The sequence below is a fragment of the Halyomorpha halys genome, unplaced genomic scaffold, assembly GCF_000696795.3.
Source record: "Halyomorpha halys isolate HHAL.00 unplaced genomic scaffold, Hhal_1.1 Scaffold1359.1, whole genome shotgun sequence".
Classification (NCBI taxonomy): domain Eukaryota; kingdom Metazoa; phylum Arthropoda; class Insecta; order Hemiptera; family Pentatomidae; genus Halyomorpha; species Halyomorpha halys.
In genome coordinates this window covers 423,840-443,757 of record NW_027106761.1, presented here as the reverse complement: position 1 = coordinate 443,757, position 19,918 = coordinate 423,840, and the positions used below count along the sequence as shown (strand labels likewise).

Below are 19,918 nucleotides of genomic sequence, written 5' to 3'. Positions count from 1 at the left end.
CATTTAATTTGTATTTTATTAGTTCTGATTCAGTCAAAGAGTTTCATTTAATTTGTGTTATTTATTTGTATTTTACTTCAAAATACAAATTTTAATTTAAATAAAATTTATTCTAGTAATGTATTTTTTAAATTTTAAATCTTAAATAAAATATGTAAGGAATAAAAATGAAATGGAATATTAGAAAACAAAAATCTAGTTTTATTAAATGATTTATTTGAATAATATAAAAGCTTTCTTCAAATTATTTTAAAATAATTATTGAATTATTTTTAAAAGCAAATAAACACGTGTTCTAAAACTTCATATTAATAGTGTGCGAGATTTCTTCCTGTCTTATGCTGAATGCCTCGGTCTGTAACCCTCACTTGGCTTTCTAAATTTTCTCTAGGCAGAAATTATGTGAGCTTTGTTAGGCTGGCAATTGTGATATACTGTTTTCACTCAATCCATGGGTGTAACCTTGAATGCCCATTTGAAATTTACCTATAGAGCATGTATCTATATCATTTGCTTTTTGGTGAAAACCTATTCTTGTATTCTATTTTCTTTTCTGAATCTGAAGTGGTATCTATAATTTTTTTTTTTTTTATCGGAAGGAGTATATAATAGTATATTCAAACCTGGATTTTTTTTCTTCAATGTTGTATAGACTAGAATTATATACCTGACCTCTGGATTTTTTCCTTCCTTCTATATTTTAAGTCCTGCTGATAACTATGTACATATTCAATATGTTTGGTTATTGACTTGGCTGGGTTGCCGTACCTATTTGTCCTGTAAGAGTTGCTTCTGTTTCTCATGGTAGATTATTCCTATAGAAATCACTATTCCTGTGTATACCACAATGTTGAGGACAAAAACGTTTTTTCGATATAACAGTAATTTTTTTAATGTAGGTAGGTAATATATATATGGTCTGGGTGCGGTCAAAAAAACTCAAATAGTAGAATTATACTATTTTATATAATTCTACTGTTTGAGTTTTTTTGACCGCACCCGGACCATATTCCTTTCATCTTTACACACGGTCAATCAATAATCTTCCAATATATATATATATGAATTTTTAAAATATAATTTTTAACAAAAAAAATACATATACATTTATATAAGTTTTGGTAGAAACAATGAGATAGTTAAATTTTATTTAAAAACAAAAAATATTAGAATAAGATTATAAAGTTGATCTACTAGAAAGAACTAATACGAGGATTACTAAGTGAGCCATAGTTCGAGGGATAAAGTTTGATATCATTCTTTGTGAGAGATATGGTTTGGAAAACTGTTGTGTCATGTTTTATATATTGGCATCTTTCCAATTTATAATCAAAAGCTGCCATAACAATTTAAAAGGCTGAAAGGAAAGTATTTTCCCTCGATTTAGGAGCTCTTGGAAACATTTTATCTTTTCAAACTCAAAATTTATTCAAAGAATCTATTTAAATTATAATATTCAAAGTTCTATATAAAGAAATCTTTTTATAGATTTCTTGACCAACTTTGTCTGTTAACAAATATTTCTAGACTTTTAATAGTTTATAAAGTTTTATGATGGTCCCCAGAAATTTGAAACAATGTTTAGATTTGTTATTTATTGAAGTATTCAGTTGAGAAAACTACTCCCAAAGTAAATTATTGCTTCACTACCATTGGAGTTATGAACCATGCCTAATATTAATCTTAAATTAGTGTTATGAAATGGATAGTTAGCATAAAACAAAACAATTATTTTTTGTTTTATGTTCATTAACCACTAATGATTTTCATGTAAAATATAATTATCATAAATTATGAAGCTATTAAATCTAAACACCCATTACATCTAAATTAGTATTTAACTGTAAATCTAGTGTTAAGGATAGATTATTCAACTTCTATTATATTATATTACTAACTATTTCTGTTTCATTGTAACTAGAGTTGTGATGAACCAGGCTCCTAGCGGGTAACTATCACACTTTTGATCACTTACTATGTGTAAAAGAAATATAATATTAAGAAAAAGTATAATTTCTTATTACATAGGATTGAGAGATGCTACTAGAATTAAATTATATATCATTAAAAATTATTCTTTTCTTTAATGTTATATTTTTTTGCAAATGAAGTGAAAGTATATAATATACCAATTTTTAAATATTAATTACTTCCTCTAATTATGAATTTTGTACAGTTTAAAATTTATTTTTCCGAATTATTCTGGTTTTCATATTTATAAAACCTTACCAGCAAAATTTCTTGTTTCATTTAATTCAAGACTGTGACAAAATGATTTCTATTTCTACTAAGAAGTCCAATTTAGATTATACTAAGCTACTTCATCCATTCAGGTTTCCGATTCATAAATCCCTATCATTCCTATCAGCTGTAAAAGTTGCCAAATGCAGGGAACGGTCTGCTACCATTAGTATGGCTGCCAAATGCAATCAAGCTTTCTATTTCAACTAAGCTGTTGCCACTTTCTTGTAGTTTCTGTTATTTTCTTTTGATCTGTTTATTTTCAGTTGTAATCGCTGTAATATTTCTAAAATTATTCAAATTTACGATTGACTTTGATTAAAATAATAAGATTTGTTTTAAAAAATTCAAAGAATTGTTAATAAACACCATATTCTAATAACTGACACATTTTAAGAAACGGGAAATACAATTTTGAAAATTCTTCGACTAGGAAGTTGTAATCATGAGTAAAAAATTGTTTATTTATTGGTTGTCGATTTAAAAAATACAAATAAAAATAGTAGACTTATATCAACTTATTTTAATACTAAAGAAAAACATTGTATAATGTTTAAATTGAAATATTCTATATGTATTACTTGAATATCTAGTGTCCCCAGAAAAATATAACACATGTTTGTATGAAAACTTAATGTTTAAACTAAAATTTAAATTTAATTTAATTAATCATAAGAAGTATGCGAAATTTCATGGAGTTTGTTTATAATAAAATGTATTGAAAATAGGTTTATTTTTTATAAGTATAAATAATAGGCATTGTTTTGTTATATTTTACTCTGTATTGTATTATATGTTATATAAATTAATAACCATAAATATCTTAATATCCATTTTGATAGCTATGTAATTAAATCATTAATCATCATGGAAAATTTAATTTCATACATAGATCAATTCTCACTTATAAATGTATACTTTTGTCTTACACCGGAAGTTGTTGAAGAATTTAAAAAGAAAAAAAAACATTGTTGGGAGCCCTAATGTTCTTTCCTCTTTGATTTGAATTAATTGAAAAAATAATTAGTGTCTATATTTTAATTGATCGAGTCATGTTTCCATTATGTGTACATAAGTCGTTTGAATAGCTTTTATCTGTTCGAGTGATTTTATGAAAACAAACAAAACTGATATTATTCAATGGACACTATTTTATCAACCTTCAATTTGGAAGAGATAAGAGACATTGTCTCCTCTTCCACACACACCTTGTTAATCCCTCAGTTTTCTTGGTTTAATACAGTTTCTTGATACGGATATTTCTTTATTGTTAGAGCTAAGCAACGGTCATGGCAGAGGAAAAAGCTTCTCTGTTATTGTAAGTACCATGAATTAAGTAGAAGTGACCGTGAAATTATATTTAATGTGCTTTTAAATTAAAACAATAAAATTGTTCATCATTTTATCAAATTTCAACTGATATTTTATCCGATCTCATGTAGTATTATCTGTGTAATAATATTTTGAAGTTTTTTCTAATAATATGAAACTTTGTACTTGTCATTCTGTAATTTGTGTGTATCTTATAATATTATCAATTAACTTTTTTTACATAAACAGATTTTTTTAAAATGTTAAACTAATAATATATCATAAAGTATCATAAAATTTTAATGGGGGATCCAATGCGTAGTTGCTAACACAACCTAAATAAATTATGTAAAGTGCAGCTATTACACAATATAGCATCTAAGAATCCTGCACATTGTTAACTTTGAGATAGAAATTAAAATTAATAGGAATGACATGAAATTCTATTGTTAAATTTTTATTATTCGGGTTAATAACATACAAAGAATATTATCTTAGTATAAAGATTAATAATTAAGCGTAAAGGATAATAATTAAGTAGACAGAATATAATTAATTAAGAATAAATAATATATTTTCAGTTGAACTTCTATTTGTTGAAGTTTAAGATTCTTTGAAAAATTATTTATATTCAAAAAAATAAATTCATTATTAATATGCATTTATATTTAGTAAATAATAATAAGGACTATAGTTAAATTTGAAGGAATATTTAAAGCCAAAGAATCATAAAACCATTTAACGATGTTTGTGCAATTAATTTTTTTAAATTGTTAAAATTATTGATTTATTACTTACAATATCAAACTATCCCTAAATAATAAATATGTTTATAAATAAAATTAATAAATAAGTAGTATATACTGAGTTGAAGTGAATAACTCTTACATAATAACTTTCTTTATTTTAATTTATCCATTACAACATTTCGGTGCCATCACCTCTTCATCATTAATTATTTCCTCTAATTTCAATTTTTTAAATTAATCTGCTCTCCTTATTTAGATAAAAACCTCCCTTAATTAGGTAAAAACCTGGTGGTCGAACGTGATTCTGACCAAATCACCTCCTTGCAACCATTAATCTAGTAACAGTACTTTATTACAAAGTACTGCTCCTCTATCCCTTCATAGGTCATAGCAGTACAGATTTAATTTTTATTGTTGTAGTTTTTTAGTCATCGTATGAAAAAAAAAAAATGGGAAATTCATTGTTTCCGAAAAAAAATTGGTAATTCATTGTTTATGAAAAAATACAAAATTGAAAATCATTGTTTCTGGACAAAAAAAATAATTTATAGAGATTTACAATGTTTGGTTCAACTGTACATGATTGAGCTTAAATAAAGTATTTAATTTATTTTTGGTTGAAAGAATAGTATAAAATTTTTATTTTAATATTATTCTTAAATTTGTGAAGTTAGATGTCATGTTTTTTTCCCTATAACATACTCTTTAGCATAATAAATATTATAGTTTTGGGTTTTTAGATAGCATTATATAGCTTATAATATTTATTCCTAAGTTATATCAGCACATATAATATAATTTAATGTTATTAATATAAGGTATATGCATTTGTCTTCCATGCGAAAATGTTTTTCTTTTCGCTTTCTCTAACTTATGTTAACTACAGCTTATAATTTGTTTATGTTGTGAATATAAATTTATTTTATTGCTGGTTTTGAGAAAAAAATCTGATAGCTTTAATTTCCGATGAGACCGGTTTAAGATTTTGAAATGTTGAATATTTTTATTGTTAAGAGTATTCTTTACAAGAATGTTGTTTTTCTCACTGGGTGCTAATTTCTTGGAAATTTATTTTTTTATACCTGATCTAGGTTGAGATTTGAATCCTATCTCCTGAAAAATTTAAGCAACCAGATATACTCAAACCAGTAATCTAGTGCAGTTGATAAAATTGTTTTATGGTTATGTTGTGATAAACAGTCCTGTGGAGAAAACAAAATTATGTACCCAAATAGAAATAATTAGATAAAAATAATATCCAATTTATAAAAATAATATCTTTGATAATTTGTTAAATTAAATTTTAAAATTGTTCTAAAAAATTAATTGATCCAAATAAAGTAAATAAGGAAGTATAATTATTATACTTGTTTATTAATATTACTAAAAGGAATTTGACTGATTAATTGAAGGAATTTGATTAATTCTTCTTCATGGGAAATCCTAAATTGTTATTTTTATACTATATTTGGGTAATTTTTTTCTTTATCGAATCATTCCATTTTAAATGTACTTTCAATAAATTTTGAGAACAAGTTGTTAATATTGCACTGGCTTCCTAAGCTGAACGAACTCAGTTCGGACACCTGACTTGGTACCAAACGTGGTACACTTAGTTTTTCTAGGGCTACCCAATCCTATAGGAATGGGTATCTGACATTAGTCAGGTGATAAATCAGACAGTTGAAGCAGAATGTTGACCATATTGTAATCCAAGTAGACCATAAGGCTAGGAATTAGGGATATCTGTCATTAATCACCCCTAATAATTACTATATTGCAAAGGTTTTTATTAATTCAATAACAGCTAAGAAGGCAGATATATATGATGTATTAGTGTCCGCATCTTATTTTATTTAGATTTAGAGTAAGGTGGCTTTGGGGTAATTCTCAAATAACGGGCAATTTTCAGGTCCCAATTTTGAACAAAAAACATTTCTAAAATAAAAAGTTCTGAATCTTCTTAGGTTAGCTATTAGCTAAGACTATTATCAAGCATAATTTATTGATATAATTGTTATTTGAAATTTTTACACCCATTTTGTAGGCCAAAAATAAACCATGATAATGAAACTATAAACTACTATGACAATGATAAAATAAAATTAAGATCATTTGACATTGAATTACTGTCCAATTTTTTATTTTAGATTTCATTATAAAAGAATAATGATAATTAATCATACTAAAATTTAAACCATTTTTTATTGAATAGATGGACATTCAAAATATCAAACTACAACACTGTTAGTTCAAAACATACTAACTTTTTTTCCCCTTTTGAACGACTTGTTTGAAACAAATTAAAGTAGAAGTGTTGAACAACATCATATTCAGAACTTCTGAGCTGCCAAACATTTTTGAGTCCCAAAAATCGTTAATATTTATCTATATTATGTTGTTTTTTTATCTCGATTTTTTTTAAAATTTAGATTCTGGAACATATTTTGAAATATCCTACATCCCCCGTTCTAACTTGATAAAAAATAATTTTAAGTAATTTTTATAAGCTTTTAATCCAAACCTCAATACAGTAGTAAAAACCTTTTCCCCAAGAGATATATAAAATTACAGTTAAGATACATTTGAATATAAAAATGTTGCTCTGGGATTAAGAAATGAAGTGCTCATGCCAATTTGAACAATAAAAAACATTGCAATATAATTAATTCATCATGTCTATCAAAAAGAAATGTTTCCTAAGATCGTAGAAATCATATTATAAGCAACATGAATGCATTGTGACTCTTAAATACCATTTGATTCAAGTGGGACTTAGAAATTGTCCATTGTTTGAGACTCGCCCTTTATTATTCTTTTGCTTTGAAAATAATTTCAACCAATTATCTTATTAATCCATTGGTTTTGTAAAAATATTTTGACTAACCTTATATTAAGTGGATTGGGGTTTCATTTGTTTCGCTGACTATATACTGATGACTTTATTTGTGTTGCCTAGCCTGTCTGGTTCAGGGCAGCGCTATGGCTCGGTGCCGGAGCAGAAGAACACTGATGATGGCAGTGGCAAGAGGGTGATTTATTGTGTACACGGGAAGCCTAGTGGTTGCTGTGCGACTCTCATCAACGGTTCCGGCAGCTCTTTCTCCATCGAAGGTATGCTTATCGCCTGACATTTATGTTTAAATTTGAAACACCGTTAAAAAAAAAGTCATCTGGTGATATAACCCTTCTGACTAATATTTGTTAGATTCAAATAAGTTTATTCATAACTATGTGATGAATTGTTACTTTTAAGCAGTTTTAAGTCATCTCCACCTCTTTTAATACATTTAAGTTAAGTTACTATATCATTAATATCAACTAAATTACATCCTTTTATCTATTTTCTGTAATCAGCATTGGTAGTTGTCTTGTTCATAGATGACAATTAAATATTGAATCATTTACAAAGAAGAAACATTTCAATATCGTGATTCTCTTTAGTAGTTGACAGTCATTTTTAAAAGGGTTGGTGATGATGGGATTCGAACCACCCTGACACAGTTAACAGATAACATGGTGCCCCATATTCAGTACCATTTTGTCTTGATGTGCTGCATCCTCTTTTCTTCTTTTTTTTTTTTTTCAGAGGGAGGCTTTGGTAATGACCAATCTGAATTAAAATACAAAGTGAATTATATACAATATTCTGAGTTTTATTTATTAGCATTTTACTCACCTCTGATCATTGTCATCACCTTGATTGTATTATTGAAAAATATGACAAATTAAAAAAAAAAATTAATATTTTTCAGTACAAAACATTAATATAGCATAGAAAAATAGCACTGAACTAAAGAATCGTTTATCAGTGGTTCTATACTGGAACGTTACGATCTCTATTACCGAATACAACTAAACTAGATAACTGAATGCTTAATTGTTGTTCCAGTAAAAGTACAGGGTAACATGCAGAATATATGGTTTGACTTATTAATTTTACGATTTCTTCTCAAAAGCTCCAAGTATCAAAATGCTTTTGTTTCCATTTGGGAAAAGGCATCAAAAATATTTTTGTTTATTTTCGACTAATCAAGTCTACAAGTACTTCTTGGAATTTATTTACTGTTGAACTTCAGACTTTTTAAAGGGAAATCAAGTGCTTGTTGAGAAAGCAATGAAGCTTGTTTTGATTCGTTGTTATTTAATGGGTTTATCGCTCCACCACTTGTGCCAAAAAGGCTGGTTATCCTTCAGGGTGGATTGGATTCACTCCAAAATGAAAATCAAACATTACAGGCCAGAATTCAATCGGTATTATAACAAACTGGCTCTTTCTTTACAGAACTTTCCAATATTATTTATATTTAAAGAATATCTGTATCTTGTCGTATTCCCAATGGTTTTTTTTAAAATACAGTTTTGTGTACATTATTAGGATCGAAGGAGGATGAATAAACCATAGAATAAAGACGGCTAAACAATGCAGCTTTGGGTGAACAGCACTCAGTAAATATATTTAAGGTTATAACATTGTGACTTATCAAATATGCTCATAAAGTGGTCAGAGTTCATAATGAATTAACCAATAAAAGGATAATCATTACTAATCCGATTAGTAAAAGTCATAAGGTTTGACTCAAAACATTGAGGCTGTTTGGGTTATTAATATCAAATAACCAGTTTTGCTAAACCTTTTATTTATTTTATATGCATCTAGTTCTATTATTGATTACACCTAAAAAACTAACTTTAAATTCATTTGACACAAAATAATATACAATGAAAACTGTCATAAATGTGTTGTTTAGACTGTATAGTTGAAATTAGCTCAAATACGATAGTTACCATAAATTAAAGAAACAAATGTAATGTTTTATCTAGCTCTATATTATCTATTGCCAAAAATTAAAGTAATGTAATACATATCTATGTAACAGTAGTAGCAACAAGATATAAATGTTTGCAGTTAACGGAAATATTAATGGAAATCTAACTGCTAACTCAATGTATTACAGATAGGGAAGTTATGTTTAGCTAGTTTCATTGGCACTTTTATTTCTCCTAAATTAGTTTTTGAATTTCATATTGTCGATAAAATGGACTTGTTGGTTGATATATCAACATATACTTTTATTTATTTTGATGTTGCTGGTTGTAATTGATGATAAAAAACAATATCTGATTGAAAATGGTTGTATATGCATAATCTTTATATAAATATTATAAAAATAGAGCGATTATATTTAACTATCATTAATTAAAGTAAGAATTAAGTTATGAAATTAGTTCAGTTTTAATAAATCATTTGAAGATTAATCATAGAACCATTTCAGTATTAAATTACTTTTTAAAATCCTCTACTTCCAGGACACCTTTCATTGTATAATGAAAATTCAGTCAACCTGGTTCTTTTTTATTCAGAAATTCCAGTTTATTCTACTGTTTACATTTAAAAAATAATAAATAATGGTTATTGGTTCATTATTTAATATAAAAATTACCCTGGTCTACCACCAGACTATTAAATCCGAACAATTTTTTTTTTTTTAATTTTTGTATTAAAAGAGTATTTTGGGAATATTTAGCCCATTTACATAATAGAGGAGAGAAAGAAATGCTTTATTCATTCATGCTGCCCAAATACATCGGGTTCCCACATAACACAGCATACATACACAACATTACAGAACTAAATTGTAACATTGAGAAATTTAAACAACTGAATATACCGTTATTTTAAACTAAATTATCATGCATCACTATACTTGCTTATTATTTAGTCTGTTTTGTTATTAAATGGCTTTCTTAGCAGTAACAATTAAGTATGTTTTTAAAATAATAACTAAGCATCAGCATCATTGCTTCTACACATACGGTTAACCATAAACTTTCAATTTAAAAAAAAATCAATAATACATGTATTATAAAGAAACAAAATATTTTTTTTTTTTTTAAATAAATTTCTGAATTCTATCTTATCTTCTGATTAGTTAAAATTTATACATTCAAATCATTTAATGTTACTAATACTATTTCATTCAATAATTTTTCTAGTGATTTCCATTAATCAATGGGGAAGTCTGTGTTTAAAAAATATTTGGATGGAGAAAACCGAATGCAATTTTTTAAGTTGAAAAATAAAACATCAGGCATTTTTGCAAAAGAAAATTCATTGAAATTTATTAATTTAAATAAAAATGTATTTTTAAGGATTGAATTGGTTTTTGAGGAGAATCAGATTTAAAATAAAAAAAAAAAAAAATGAGAATAATATTAAATGAAATTATTTTTAATATTTTATTTTTTTAATCATTCTTTTAAAGTTATATCGACTTCTGGATGAGTTTCATAGATGTAATGAATGAAAATCACTCTTCATTATTTAAATTTTTTTATTTAATTTAATTAAATCTAATACCAACATTTTGGGACTATCACTCCATCATCAGGTATCTGATTAAATATATATTTCAATATCACATTTTATGTTCTCCTTATCAGTCTTAAATATTAACAATAAACATATTGCTGTCAATTATATAAAATATTATTAATTAAAAATTCCAACATAATTTTAAATAAGGAGATCTAAAGTCTAATATACCTTCTTGAACCATCTTTTCGAAAACCTGGTTCAAGAAGGTATATTAAAGTTTAGATTTCCTAATTTATAATTATGTTGGAATTTTTAATTATTAATATTTTATATAATTGACAGCAATATGTTTATTGTTAATATTTAAGACTGATAAGGAGAACATAAAATGTGATATTGAAATATATATTTAATCAGATACCTGATGATGGAGTGATAGTCCCAAAATGTTGCTATTAGATTTAATTTAATTAAATTATTAAATTTATATAAGGAAGAGTGCTTTTCATTCCCTATATCTAATTACATCATTCATTTAGTCTTTAAAATGTTTAAGTATTTATAAATTAGAAATGTGAGATTTTTGCTCAATAAGCCCACCATTTTAGCTAAGCTATAGTTATTATTTGGTCAAGAATTAAAAGAAAGAAGTGATTTGTATACAAATCCAATTATGTTTATTAATTCAATATCTTCATTGCCAGTAATTTTTTTTTCTAATAACTTGATTTTTGTAAGCACAATACTGTATAATAATAATCTTATCGAGAAAGTAGATAGAAATAGAATAGGACCCTGTTAAATATTGGTTTAATTATTACCATCTGATTACATGGTATGATAGCTTTGGAATTCATTGATACAATATTTTGAACTAATATTACGTATTGGTTTGTATGATGCATCAAGCAACTAGTTATGTTCGTTGGAACAACTGTCCATTTATAACCAGCATTGAAATGAACCACCAACAAGAGACTAATTTGACTTTAGTTGTACTAATTCAAACTTCCTGCCTTAACTGTGCTACAATCTTATACAGTTACTCTAGATATCATTATCTATTTAGTCAGTGGGATTTTCAAGTTACCTATCATGTGAACATGTAAGCCATCTTTATGATGATTCTTATAAGATCTTTGCTACTGGGAGGACTCAAGGATGAATTATTCAGGTTATTGCAAAGTTATTTGTTATGAAGTAAATAGTGACTTGTGTGCCTTTAAATAAATTTTGAGGTTTCATGGTAATTGATGATTTGTAATTCAAGTAATATATCTCTGGTTTATAATCAAATTAAATGAATCTGTTTCAGTTTCAGAAGTTTCTAAATAAATAATTCATATATTAATTATTAATTTATAAAATTTTATAGTTTTAATTCATAAAATCTCAAAAGTTTTAATTTAAGAATCAGTAATTTATCAGAATAATACCTGTTATCTGAACATTATGTTTAAAGCTTTTCTACAATTTAAAACTGATTATTATATATGCATGTCTTGGTGCTTTTTTTTTTTTATCACGTATCTGTCACTAAGGACCTCATCAATATCAATGGTTAGGCTTCTTTGGAAGTCTTGATTTTCTTTCTTCAGACCACTTCGTACCTCTTTTTTTTCCTCTTCCAATATTGGTGAGATTTTTCTGTTTTCCTATACGTAGATCTATCTAGACAGTCTGTATCTGAAATTTTAAGTCTCATTAATTCCTCTCTTATTTGCCTCGTGTATCTTGGTGCTTTTGTAAATTATAAATCTGTATTGAGATGGAAAAAGTATTTTTTTTTTTTTTTTTTTTCCGGAAAAAGAAACAGTATTTTACTATCTGAAGTCTCCTTCGTTAATGTTAAGGTAACGAATATTTGACATTTATTTTTTAATTTTTTGAGAAAATAACGGTAACTATTTGTGTCTTATCCAAGGAATTTCTCTTGTAAGCTCCCAATACGGAGAAATTGGGCATAACACTATTATTTTTTGTTCATTGAATATGGGACCAAATTATACGTTGTGTCAGTTCTGCTTTATTCACATTTTATTGTTTATCATGAATGGATTTATTTAGTTAAGAAATTCAATCCTTTGTAAAATTGTATAAACATTTCATACATTTTTTTATTATTGCTTTTGTAAAGTAATATATGTTGTTTTAGTGAGGTTCTGTTTCTTGTTCCTTTGTTCTCTGGTTATATATTTCTTATGAAGAAGAGCTATTGTTAGTCAATTTATAAATGTATTTTTTTTTTCTATGGATCTGATCATTATTGATAACATAATAATACTGTTACTGAAAACTGTTGGGCCATTTTATCTAATGGGAAAAAAAAGAATTGTTTATTTCTCTAAAGCATAGGATTGGGTGACCAACGCGCATGACCACTAATTGTGAAACAGAAGTACCATGGTTCCCCTGTTATTAAACCCTGATGAAATGTTATTCGGTTCAGTGTTGTATATTATGCATGCTCTATGGTTGAACAATAGTGGGACAGGTATGATCTGAAGTTCCCAATAAGTATGATTGAATTTAGCATTTTTAGATTAAATAAGAAATAAGTTATGAAATCATGAGCTTATAAGATATGTAAAATCTTTGTTTGTTTACATTTGAAACTGTTTTCTTTTCTCTTGTTTAAAATTAATATAATCATGTAATTTTCAGTTTATAATTTTATTTACAAGTTTTTTGTCGTTCTCTGTTGTTTTTTATTTCATTATTCATTAGACTCTTCAAAAGTTTCTTAGCTTCTTATATTATTTAGAGGTCTGCGAAGCACCTTTTTACAGTTCACGAAAATTATTCTACAATCACTTTCAATAATTTCACCTTTATATCTTACACTAAAATAGTGTACGTCAAATTAACACCTTTGTTTTTCTATCGATTAACGTACATTATTTGATACTGGCAGAATTGTATGAATATTGGTCTGCCATATAAGTGAATACATATCGCTCCTAAGTTTTTTTAACACTTGAGCCCTTACAAGTCGGAAACCAATTTTTGCTCTTCTTTTTTTCTGTTTATATTGAAAAAACAAAATGATGAAAAAAACATCATGAATTGATTCTATGTTCCTTTTGAAGTTTTCTAGTTGTATATAACAACCATGCTATAGTCTCCTATTTTTTTAATTTAAGGAATGGTCTTTTTTCTTTTGTATAAACTCTATTATCCTAGTCATTATGGTTCACAATAATGTTTTATGATTATTTACTACAAATTTTATAGGTACTTATCTTGATTTCTTTAAAATCAATTTGTATTATTCACTATATAATAATAAATACTTAGTTTATAAATTTTATTATTTTTATTTCAGTAAAACCACGGCAGACAGATCAGCACTGTCACAGGGAAAGGGACTTCAGCGACATGGACAAGAAAGCCAGGAGAAAGCTTATTCTCGCTTCTGTTCTTTGTCTGATTTTCATGATAGCTGAAATAGCTGGTAATTATAACTTTATAATTTAAAGAAATTATTACAATAATTATTTATTTTATACTAGTTGTTACCTGCAGTTTATTTGAATGATTCATCTCTATTTCATGCATAAGAGTATGTACACAAGTACATCTGATATTTATCAAAAGAACTAATCACTAAAAAAAAACTGACATCAAACTACGCATCTTAGGTTTGATGACTTTGTACTAACAATGCTTTTACTAACACTATATTTTTACTTTCACTTACCTTTATATGGAATATATAGTGAGGAAAAGTATTGTTATCTTACCAAAAAATTTTGAATTTTTGACAGAAATGCACTTTTTGAGGTCCCAATATTAAATTACAAATAATTAAGTCACTCAAAATGATAAATAGTCTAGCACCAGTTCTTGCTAGTGCAAGTCACCCACGGCAATTCAGATCCATGAAAGGCAAGAGGGAACCACAGAACCTATACTAAGAGTTTGTTCAAATGCTGAAGGAAGAGAGAAGTGATACCGATCTGACAGCATCTGGTGGCCTAGTGTACTCCAGCAGGTTTGAAACACTGAGCAACTTGTATGCTCTAGTAAAAAAGTTACCTTGAAGATAGGCGGATCAAGGTTAGAGGTACTTCATTTTTCATTGAAACTTCTATAGAGAGGGGGTGCTCACAAGGATCAGTTTTTGGTCTTGCTCTATAGAAGTTGGTCTTTGACAAGTTACTAGAGGTGTTGCAGAAGGAGTGGTTCCCTGCCATTGCGTAAGTAGATGATTTAGATGTAGCAGTAGAGCTGGCTTAAAGCACGGAGGAACAGTTTCCCAACCTGATAATGCCATGGTGTAAAGAGAAAAAGCATGGGTGCTGCAAAAACTCAGGATATTTGCTAAAAGTGAAAATGGATAGAGCTTACCCTATAAATTTAATTTTTGAAGATAGAAGTAGACATCCAAATGGGGTTGTCACCTACTTAGATTTGGTAAAGGATTTAATGTGACTCCTCACTTGGACTATATTGAAAATTAGGTGACACTAGCCTTGAACGGCCTCAGACATTTGGGGGAAGCAATGTGGGGCCTCAGATATCCAGCTTCTATGACCATGCTCAGGGGGGTTGTTGTTGGTGTTCTGAGATATGTGTCCCCTGTCTGGAGTCAGAACCTTACAGGCCTGCACTAAAGCAAGTCAGTGATGATTCAGTAGAGGTCTCTGCTGGAAGTCACTAGAGCTAACCGCAGTGTGTCTGGTCTTTGCAGAAGTGGTTCCTCTCGACCTCCTGCGAGAATACATGTTGAAAAATACATACAAGAAAGAAGGCTCAGGAGGTCTGCCAGAAAGTATCCTGGCACGAGTTGGGGTGGACTTCAGAAAACGGGAACTATTGTGCAGGAAGACACGATGGAAGGGTGGAAACAGCGGTGGGTAATGACCCCAAATGGATCTACCTTTAAAAAGTACTTTTCACGATCTGGTCATGGATTGAAGTAAAGTGGGTCCTCCCAGCTCCTGGATCTCCCAATTCCTGATGGGATATGTGGGCTTTCAAGCGAAGCTTCATCACCAAGTGATGGATGTCAATTTCTTATCCCCTCTGGTGGCATGTCAGAAGCTGCTGAGCACATAATTGTTGCTTGAGTGTCTTTTGAGGCACAAAGGGCTAAACTGTTGAGGGAAATTGGACTCTGTTCTCACAGAGAATTATTTCACAGAGAACTTCAGGTGGTCTCTGAAAATCAGAATACCTGAAATGTGAAAAGAAACAAATATTTTGTTCAGTGGGTCTAGCCCACTTCAACCTAGGGTGAAGAGGATCGGCTCTTGGAAGACCACCAGGGAGAAGAGGAACAGAAGAGTGATAACAAGAGGATAACAACAAATTGTTGAAACAACTGTAAAAAATAACCAACTGTATTCAAAATTCTATTTGTTGCTTTTTGTTAATCAAACTGCAGTTGCATGCCTGCATTGCTGTACAGGGTAGGCTAAGGCTGAATAAATAAATAACAAAGTCTCTCAAAATGGTTTGAAAGAAGACTAGGAATCTGCTTAGTATTCCAACCTGGTGGAGAGGTGCACTTTATTAAATAATCTAGAGAAAGCTACTTGCAAAAGACATATGTTTATAATTATTTATCAGATTATTATGTATTCACTTCAGTGTAAAATTTTGACTACCTGCTTCTAGTAAGATACTGATAAGTTGAGGCTGGTTTTTCGTGCAGTAAAAATCCCAAAATCGTGCATTAAAAACCTAACTTGTGTAAAATTAAATTTAAAACCACCAAATCCTCCAAAAGTCAACTTTATTGTTTAATTTATAATATTAATACAGGCAGAGTTTAACCTTATATTGTATGAATCAAAGTACAAATGTGGCACTACTTTAATTTATGTTACAAACTAATATTTACTATTTATGTTTGTATCTAATGTTTTCAAATTCTCTTATAGTAATATTCATTCAATAATACTTATACAATCACTTATAAATATATAACTGAACCTAATAGTTGTTTCTATCAATTTCCTTTAGGTGGTCTTCTATCAGGCAGTTTGGCTATAGCAACAGACGCTGCTCATCTACTAACTGATTTTGCTGCTTTTATGATATCCTTGTTCGCCATATGGGTTGGCCAAAGGAAACCCACACGTACTATGCCGTTTGGCTGGCACCGTGCCGAAGTTATCGGTGCTTTGACTTCAGTGTTAACAATCTGGCTGGTTACAGGTGAGCTAATTTATATATAGTTTCCATTGAAAAATTTAGAATATCAAAGCTACTATCACATAAAACAATTGAAGAATACTCACAAGCTTTGGAGTATTGACTTTTTTTTTTTTCAAAAGTCAAAGGCTTTTGAACAAATGTTTGAATTAAAAAAATTTTATGGTACTAGCTAAAGAAAGAACTTGTTGTAGCTGGGTCAAATTTTTAATTTGTAGTTTTCAATGGATTTTACCTAAATGATTTTTTTCTCAAAATCAATTTTCAGTGGGTTGCTCCAATCTGATTTTCAGCATCTCATATTATTTATAGGTAATTTTCCATATAAGTCATGGGTATAAATAAAGTTTATTTATATATGATTGTGAGTGATCACTGCCTACCAGTGTTTGATTCAAGAATTTGACATACGACAGGATTATCATAGAAGAGTTCAACTAGCAAAGAGCAGAGGATATGAAAGTGCAACCAAACAAACTCAAAAGAAGTTTGATATAGAGTATAACCTCTTCTGTGCTTGGTAAATTAGCCGAATTTGGAGGAAATTTAAGGTAGCTATTGTAATTATTGCAAAAGTACAAGAAGCAAAAATTCAGAACTATACTCAAAGAACCTACATGGTGGCACAGAAAAATGCACTTAGGGAAAAATACAAACATGAAAGTATTGGCTAACAAAGCAGTTGATATAATCATAAACAGCAAAAAGTCGACAGGCCAAGTTATTGTCAAATTAGCTAAAGAGAAAACCTTAAAAAGAACTAGTAAATTATTTGAAAGATGAAAGGGAGTAAATGACTGTATAAAAAATATTTTATTACTTTATAAGATGTTACTGATGTTTTTATTAACCTTGAATATATTTTCATGATTATTTTGTTGTTTAAAATTAATTTTTTATTTTCACTTTAAAATTTAGGTATTCTGGTATACATGGCTGCGATGAGGGTAGTGAACAACGACTTTGAGATTGAACCCACTGTGATGTTAATATCGTCTGGTGTTGGAGTAATTGTAAATATAATGTGAGTAACAAATAAGCATTGATTTTTACACCTACTCATTCTTAATGATTTTAAAATTAATAATTTATCATTCTTCATTTCTTAGTCCTAATATCAATTTTATAATAGTTTTAGTTGGTTTGTTCTATATGAACAGTGAAACCTCTCTTTAGATTTGGCACTACCAAGCCAATACTCAAAGTTTGCATTGTTTAGGCAGTTTTGAATTTGATGTTGTTCCACTTTGCTTTTGTAATTATTTGAATTCTCTCTTATCAAATTATTTTATCCTGTTCTTCAGTATGGGGATGACACTTCATCAACACTCACATTCTCATTCTCATGGTCAGCCATCAGCTGATACTGAGAGAGTGGTTGCTCCTGCCGCTGCTGCGAAAAACATCAATGTCAGTGCTGCGTTCATCCATGTGTTAGGTGACTTTATTCAGAGTATAGGAGTGTTCATCGCTGCTTTGATCATATATTTCAGGGTAAGCAAAAAACATCTTTGTATATATTTAATGATTCTTGTAACTATAGGTAACTTCCCAATGTGGGATGAAATTTTAATCAATTATTTTATTGTTATATTTTTTAATTAATTTTTGAGTACTGATGCTAATTAATCACTAATGTATTTTATATCCATATTATAGTAATTTATTTTGTTTATATATTTTTTTAGGAGGATTGGAAGCTTGTTGATCCCATTTGTACATTTCTGTTCTCCGTCCTTGTTTTATTCACTACATACTCCATACTAAAGGATACTCTCTTGGTATTAATGGAAGGTGAGAATAAATTATTAAATATGTGTTTTTGCATTGTTTTATTTTTTTTAATAATGTTTTGGTTTATTGTTTTTAATAATGAATTATTGTAATCGTCCAAGAAAAAAAAAAAAATTGATGTACAGTACCTAAGAATTTATGTTTAAGTTTCTAGATACGTTAAGTCCAAAAATGAAAACGGAAAAAAAATATCTGGTTGTGATCTACTACTCCTAAGTCTTGAAAGAAAATAAGTTAAATATTATCTCAACAATCGGTGCACCAATTCTATTGCTTCATTTTTTCATTTGTACGATTCTGGCTCTTGATGCCTGTATACCTTATTGAGCACTCATGTATCACTAAACAAAAAAATTGAGCCAAAACTGCTCTCACAATTTTGATGTAGCTTACCTAATTTCCTTGAAGCTATTTAATTTTTCCTACATAAAATAAATCCCTGAGAAAGTGCATGCAAAAAAGTTATGAAGAAAATAAAACTTTACTTAGCTCTTACTTAAACAGTATATATTTTTTGACAAATTATGTATTAACGACCATAAAAAAAATATAAGTCAGCCTTGTTATTTTTACTTATTGATATATGAAATATATATTAAGTGGAAGTATTGAGGTCATGCAAAATTTCAAATTCGGGTTTTTAAAAGAAATACACATTTTGAGGTCTGCTGAGTCCAAATAACCAAGTGTCACAAAATGGTCTGTATGTGAACAGCCTAGCTAAAAAATAGAAAAGTTCTATGCCACTGACATTACATATTTAAGGCATGTGTATGCCTGGGTTGTTACTACTTTTTTGTTAAAATAGACCAAGCAGAAGTACCTCTTTAGAGAATGAATTATACACTTTTTTAAGATTTTCTCAAAAACAGCTCTAATAATTATGATTATACTTGGTAAATCAATATACAATTAAGCATCTTTAGTACCAGATTGATATTATCCTCATTGAAATAGGGTAGCAGGTCTTAAATGATGAATTAAAAAAAAAAAACTTCCTCTAAAGTACCTAATTTCGCTTATTTGAAATGAATAACCAATTTTCATTGTTAGCAATAATAGAAAAAAATAGAGACAGGAGTTCGAATTGGGAAAAGCCAAGTCTGCCTAATTACTTTCACTAAGCCCTGTATTGTTATCTTTTGTTTTATTGGCAGAAACAAAGTTGATATTCATTATTTTCTCCTAGAGAAACACTAAAATACAAATATTTATAGTAAGATAAAGTTGATATCTGAGTTTGTTTTTAATGTATTTTTGAAGGTTTCCTTTAGAAACACGTAAATTTTTTATTAGTTTTCAATTTACTGTTCATATTCTGCAATATTCCAAATGGTCATTT

At 28.4% G+C, this 19,918-nt stretch overlaps 1 protein-coding gene across 7 annotated transcripts in view; it reads left to right on the top strand.

Moving 5' to 3' along the window:
- The window catches only part of LOC106689430 (proton-coupled zinc antiporter SLC30A2), a 126,789-nt gene that overhangs the window by 98,217 nt on the left and 8,654 nt on the right, over nt 1-19,918 (top strand). For 4 of the 7 annotated variants that reach the window (XM_067045078.1, XM_014434384.3, XM_014434381.2 and 1 more), the window contains exons 2-7: nt 7,261-7,415; nt 13,946-14,074; nt 16,591-16,785; nt 17,701-17,806; nt 18,087-18,276; nt 18,471-18,576. In XM_067045078.1, coding sequence (XP_066901179.1) covers nt 13,999-14,074; nt 16,591-16,785; nt 17,701-17,806; nt 18,087-18,276; nt 18,471-18,576 — 673 coding nt within the window. In that variant the 5' untranslated portion in view covers nt 7,261-7,415; nt 13,946-13,998. Of the gene's footprint in view, nt 1-3,398; nt 3,560-7,260; nt 7,416-13,945; nt 14,075-16,590; nt 16,786-17,700; nt 17,807-18,086; nt 18,277-18,470; nt 18,577-19,918 lie in introns of those variants that run through there. The other 3 variants (XM_067045077.1, XM_067045076.1, XM_014434385.2) reach the window with 2 other exon arrangements.